Source organism: Belonocnema kinseyi, chromosome 4 (assembly GCF_010883055.1).
Source record: "Belonocnema kinseyi isolate 2016_QV_RU_SX_M_011 chromosome 4, B_treatae_v1, whole genome shotgun sequence".
NCBI classification, from domain to species: Eukaryota; Metazoa; Arthropoda; class Insecta; order Hymenoptera; family Cynipidae; genus Belonocnema; species Belonocnema kinseyi.
In genome coordinates, this window is record NC_046660.1 from 100,978,760 (window position 1) to 100,985,292 (window position 6,533).

The window sequence follows — 6,533 nt, forward strand, 5'->3', positions numbered from 1 at the left end:
TTGGTGGTCAGACTATTTTTTAATTAAATCTTACTGCCTCAAAACTAAACCAAATAAAGTTTGTAACTAAGAGATTTAAAAGAATATTTGATAAGGTTCATTGTTGTTATAACAATTTCTCAAAAATGGAATCGGTCTCACAAAGTTGTGTAAATTGCAATTGCACACAAAATTTTACTTTGTAAATTATCTGGATTTGCCCAAATCGTGACTAGCTGAAATTTTTTCTGGAATTCAAATTTTTCCGAATGAAAGATGCCGCAATTTGACTTGGCGCCCATTTGACTTATCGCAAAACTGACATGCCGGAAGTTAGCATAACTCAACCCCGAAAATGATAGATTTTATAATTAAAATTATCTAAGAAAAAGTAAAAAAATCTAAAACTAGGAACAATAATCTTAATTTTTTTAATATACGTCACGAAAAAGTAGCATTTTTTAATAATTTCCAATAGAGTTTTGTAGAAAAGTATGAAAAATGATTCATTTCGTATAGGTTTTTATAATAAATTACATATTTTTATTAAGTTTAATGAATATGTAATTCAGAGAGCTCTTGCCAATTTCAAGGGCCGCGAAACCTAAACATTTGGGTGTTTTAAGGCTGGAGGGGCCCCACACCTCTACCACGATTCGTGGAGTGATTTTGTCAAGCGATGTTCATTTAGCTGACCTGGCCAATTTTGATGCGCTCATTGTAAGCATGTGTACGCATTTGCACATCATGCATGCATGCCAATGTTTTTCAAGTGAATTTGTTTACGTATACCGTGATAAATGTAACATTTCCTTGAAATCGTAAAAATTGCCAACTAAAAATCAATATAATAGAATCAAAAAAACTACTTTAATATTTCGCGGAATATTAATTTTTGTAGCATGACGTCTTGGTCATGCTAGGAAAGATTGAAATTTCAGACAGGTTAGTTTATATTCGGTTCATTTTTAAATGGGACTGCATACGCCTATTTTCGTAAAAATATTCTAAACGTAAAAGAAAGTTATAAAGTTTTGAATAGTAATATTTTTCAAGTGTGGAATGCATTTGCGGAATTCTGTTTCTTGTTTTTATCGGTTTAGAAACTTTCAGTTTCACGGAACCGCGTGATTTGAAATATTCCAACATGAGACTCGAAATAGGTAAGTCTTGATGTGCGACTTAAAATAAGTAAGAGTACACTGAAACATATTTTAATAAAAAATTCCGTAATGTAGAACCCCAAATCGATAGTTTTCTACAATTGTATAAGAAATAGCCCCCTGGAAGAATGCTATAGTTCTCCGTAAACTATTTTTCCGGTGCATTCAGATTCCCTAAATTTTGAAATTTCTCGAAAACTGATAGATATTTGCAAATTGACAACATTTTAAAGCTTCCCATGAGCCAGAAAAAATCTGTAGACAGGATAAATTTTGAAAGAATTATCAGAATTAATTGAGCTTTGGCACATTTTTTGAGGCCCTAAAAATTGAGGACGAGTTTGTAACAGCCATTTTTGGCTAACAGTTCTGGTTTATCCACTAGAAAAGCCTAAAAAAATAATAATAAAAATTCAGTTTTCCGGAAAAAAACTATGCTGCATACGAAAAAATATCAAGAAAGCAATGTTTTGTCCCAAAAAGATTTAGAAATTTACTTGAGGCCATTTTTTGATAGGATTAAAAAAATATAAACAACCATATTTAACCCTTTTCTGACAGAAATCATCGGGTTTCCTTTAAACATCGAAAATGCTACTGGACAACATGAGATGTAAAAAAAAGTTTACAAAAGAAAGAAGTGCTTTTTAATTTGACCTAAAAGTTGCCTTTAAATCTTTTTTTATTGGACTCGCCGTTATTTTTTTAATAAAAATTTTTATTTTGACAAATTAATAATGAATTCAAGAATATAATACTATATTAATCTCGTGAAAGAAATTAAGAGTAATTTTAATGACGAATATCCCACAGCCAGATCATAAAATTTGTACACGGTCATGAATTGTGAGTACAGTATACATATAAAATAAATTATCGTCATTATATAATCTAGGGACATTTCCGAAGCCTAATCGGTTTCTCTACAAACGAATTAGTTAAGTATGATAGGTTCATTTTTTATCTCGGCTCCAAATCTTGAGGTAGATTTTGGAATATACCCCAGAAATGTTTTCAAAATTCAATGACTTTTCCAGGCTTTTATCAACCCTAATTTGGAATATTGAGATTTATACTTTTTAATTATGTGATGTTTTGTTACCTGCAGGATGCCAAATGCAAAGGAGATCTTCCTTGTTCGTCTTTGTTGTTGGGAGAGACTCCACTGTTTAAAAGACGTCGCATCATCTCTATATTGTTCGTAGCAGCAGCAAGACGCATTTTGCGTTCGTTGAGTGGCCCTTGGAATTCTTTCCACGTAATGCAACGCTGCGGTCTTCGAACTATATGGTTACACTTCATTTTTGGCTTAAAACAAGTCCCTGCAAATTTATCATAAACTTTAGATTTCAACTTGCGATGGCAAAAGTCAGTTTTTGATTAAGCTTGCGTGCAGATAAGTTTTAAATCTCTAACTAATTTAGCAGACCTTATTATAGTATTATTCATATATAATAAAACTTTACTTTGCGAAACAATTAAAGATGTAAATTGCACGCTTCGAATTATATGAAACTGAATTTGTTCTTCATTGTACAATGATGGATGAAAAATGGGAATTTTGTTCTAGAAAAGTTACTGACAGACGATTTTTTAATAAAAAGCCTCACATATTCTGGCAATTCTGCTACAGAAAACAGTAAGACAGATAGAGAATATTTTTATGAAAATAGAGAACTTTTAAGGGATGAACGTCAAAGTGAATAATGTAAGTATGTGTTTCCCAATTTCCAAGTTTGCAGTGAAATGTTAATTTTTTAACTTGCCGGTTTTTCCGACTACACAAAACAAATTTGGAACCCTTATATTCAGATCTAATTTACTCTTTGGATGCTTTAAAATTTAAATTATTTTTAGTGACTAAAGACATTAATTTTCAAAATTGAATACTAAATAATATGTGGATCATTCTAATTGGAATTAGCATAATTTTTCAATCTTTTGAATGTTGGTTTCTTTTTATAATTTAAATGTTCCACAATTTCTATTTCTCGTCGTTATTAGTTTTAATGCAAATTTAAATTGCTAGGAATTAATAATTCCAAAAATGTTGAAATATTCTAATTTTAAAACTTTAAGCTAGTATGATAATTACTATTAAAAAGTTGAATGCAAACAAAATTATAATGGGTTTAAAATTAGGATGTCCCCAACTTAAAATGTTCTATCAACTTGAACTTTTTAAAATACGGTAAACTAGGAATACATTTTTTAAATATGGGGAAAACAGTAAACAATTTTGTAAAATAAGGTACAATGAGGCTAAAAAATATGCAAGGAAATAGCGACGAGACTATGCGGCCTGTAAAATAAATGTGATTTATTATGAAGATATTTTGATGAATCGATAAGAGTGTAAAGCGAAAAATAAAATACTTTTATAATACGTTTCTATTTTTTACAAAAATTAAAAACGAGTCATCAAACCCTTGGATTCCTGATAACTGCGAAAGAAAAGCAATATGAATTTTGGCTATATGATGGTTTCTTTAAAAAAAGGATTATATTATTTTCAGGAATCCAAGGGATAAGCAAATAAGGATTTAAAGTACCTTGACGTGAACTAGTCTCGCTGTCTGAAAATGGATATCTCTTGCAGACTAAAAATGAAAAGACGGAAATGATAGCGAAGATATTTCACTTTTTGTAATTGTTCAAAAGCAAAGCTTCTCACAATACGAATAAGTGGGCTACTAGCCAACAGATTTTACATATTTTTCACTGAGTTAGATAAATATATTGGTGTTCAATATTACCTGCTTAAAAGTGCATGTTTTCAAAATTATTCAACAATTTTATATTTGTTATGATTGCGGTTTAAAATTTTACATTTTATTTTGGAACGAATTACTCACTTGATTTTAGAATTTCCATGGTTGACAAAAATTGCCCATTTGAGTACATTGGAGGAATGCGAAACTGCAGGACCTAAAATTTTTTAAATTTTGTAAAAAAATATTAAATTAGAATAGAAAGGAGGTAATTTATTGTACAAAATTTGGTATTTATTGTCCCTCTTCTATTAATATTCGCGAAATACACAGAAAGTTTGTGTAGAAAGATTTTAAATAATTGTAAAAGAATACGTTTTGTTTTCTACTCGAATCCCATCTTGTAATAAAAAAATGTTAATAATGAGTCACACGTTTAAGAACGTTTCGGAACATTGAGAAGGAAATTTATAGATTGCATCAGTAAATTTCGAGCGGACGAAAATTCTAAATTAAAATAAAAATGTTGTTTTATCAGGTAAGAAAGCAAAACATTTTACAATAAAGGAACGATTTGCACAATTAAAATCGTACACAAAACGTTCTAAGAATCAGAAACTTATCAAAAACTGCAGCGAAAGCAGCACATTTAACACTTGGGGAAAAAGTACGTTGACATTTCAAAAATGTAGGTCAGTAACACACGTATCAACCTTAAAAAAGTTTAGTAAGGTCAAGCAGACTTTGTCACGATCTAAATTAAAATTTGCACAAGGAATCGCGATAATCTGAAGCCAAAAATGGTGGGTGGGCCGTGATAAGACGCAATAACAATCCTCGTGTTAAAGCCCGCAAAAAGAGTTCAATTACATGGTTGATCAATTTTAAAACCAAAAGTTATTCTAGTAATTGTTCCCGTTTCTAAGAACGTGGAAATTATGGTCGAAAATTTGATATATGTACAATTAAAATTCGGCATAAACTTACCTGAACAGAACTCGGACACAAGGCCAAAGGACCAGAGGTCCCAGCTCCAAAATTATGTGGGCCACTGTTCGTGGAAGTGTTGCAGTTTTCGAGGCCGGGACAAATCGATGCAATAGGCAGAAGCAGTGGCTTGCTTACGGGAACTTTAATCGAAATCGTATCATTTTCGTTTTCCTCGCCTTCCATTTGACTTCCTGATGTTGACATGAAGGTCGAAGTACTGCCGCTTGCTTGGCCTGCGGGAATATTTTCATGTTGGGCGACTAAACTGTCATTGGAATCATTTCCAGTCTCTACTCCCGAATCTACAGACGTCATTTTACATTTGGATTTGGAACAAGTAACACTAACGTTCAGCGACCTTGTTGCGTTCTCGCCGAAAACATTCGCTTTTGTACACTTTAGTTTAGCACTGCACGAAAATAATAACAGCTGTGAAGTATTCCACAATCCACAGGAGAACTAACATGTCACTAGTAAGTTGAGTAAAGTTCACCATGGTCAAAGATAATATCTTTGCAATGGTTCACTCTTGGTGGTTCAGTAATACTAGTGATATCTAGGGAATATTTTTGTTCAAAAAGGCCCCATTAGTCAATTGCGCGCGAAAAACGTAAATCACGTAAACTAATAATGATTTATAAATTACAAAAGTTCATGCAAAACCGATGCATTCCAAAAAGAACAGGACCTGAAATAAATTTCCGAAAGAGAGCAAAGGCTCCAGAAAATATTTTTTGTCCGTCAAAGTATATTTAAAAAGTTCATCAATAAGTTCTATAAAATTGAGAGTATCATAAAATAATGTTTCTATCACCTTTTGTGTTACAGGGTGTCTATAGAGAGTTTTTTCCGGTTTTTCTTGTATAATGTATGTATCACAAAAGTTAATTATGCTACTCAATTATGACCATAATTATATTTAATATTTATTTGATTTTCGCTCTTCAAATTAATGACCATGCAAAACGAAACAAAGCAAAATTATTTATGAAAACTTTCACCTAAAATGTCTTGATTAAAAATAGTACAAAAACTACTAAAATTAATAATAAAAAATAAATTGTTAAGAAAAAAACTTTTAATTAAAAATTGGTCAGAACAAATAAATACTTTAATGTATACAAAAACATGAAAACAATTAATTGAGAAAATGAATTTTTACGACATTTTTTAATTTTGAATGTTTTACCCTAAAACTAATAATTTAAAAGCAGGATGGCCGCTAGACCTAGAAAAGGCCGGAAAGTTTGGATAGCTGGAAAACCTGAAAATTAATTTTACAGGGTATTTCTAAATCTGTTCAAAAATTAAAGAATTTATAGAATTGAATGTTAAAAACTGAACTATTTGAATTGAAAACCCTTATAAGAAGATACATATGAACTTGACAAACCAATTTTACTCACAAAATAATTCGAAATGAATAGCTCGATTCATAGATTCATAATTAATCGGTTTTATTCAATTTCAAATCCTATATGTTCGAATCTTGTTTCCGTATGAAATCATTTTTAATCTACGCAATTAACGTTTTTTTGTATTTAAAAAAATACATTATTTAAGTATGTAGTAATATTTGACTGTTCATTTAAAAAGAGCAATTAAAAATGAAATTTGCAAAACCAAACAATTTGCAAACTGAATTGTTTCAAATAGAAAGCCTTGCATCGTTATAATTTCATTTTTAATG

General features: G+C 30.6%; 1 protein-coding gene across 2 annotated transcripts in view; it reads right to left on the reverse strand.

Annotated features, from left to right (window-relative positions):
• The window catches only part of LOC117171516 (ankyrin repeat domain-containing protein 54-like), a 9,833-nt gene extending 4,476 nt beyond the window's left edge, over window positions 1-5,357 (reverse strand). The window contains exons 1-4 of one of the 2 annotated variants that reach the window (XM_033358889.1): window positions 4,841-5,357; window positions 3,998-4,070; window positions 3,695-3,742; window positions 2,245-2,464 (exon numbers count right to left, since the gene is read on the reverse strand). In XM_033358889.1, coding sequence (XP_033214780.1) covers window positions 2,245-2,464; window positions 3,695-3,742; window positions 3,998-4,070; window positions 4,841-5,158 — 659 coding nt within the window. In that variant the 5' untranslated portion in view covers window positions 5,159-5,357. The remainder of the gene's footprint in view (window positions 1-2,244; window positions 2,465-3,694; window positions 3,743-3,997; window positions 4,071-4,840) is intronic. The other variant, XM_033358890.1, reaches the window with a different exon arrangement.
• Window positions 5,358-6,533: the final 1,176 nt, after the last annotated feature.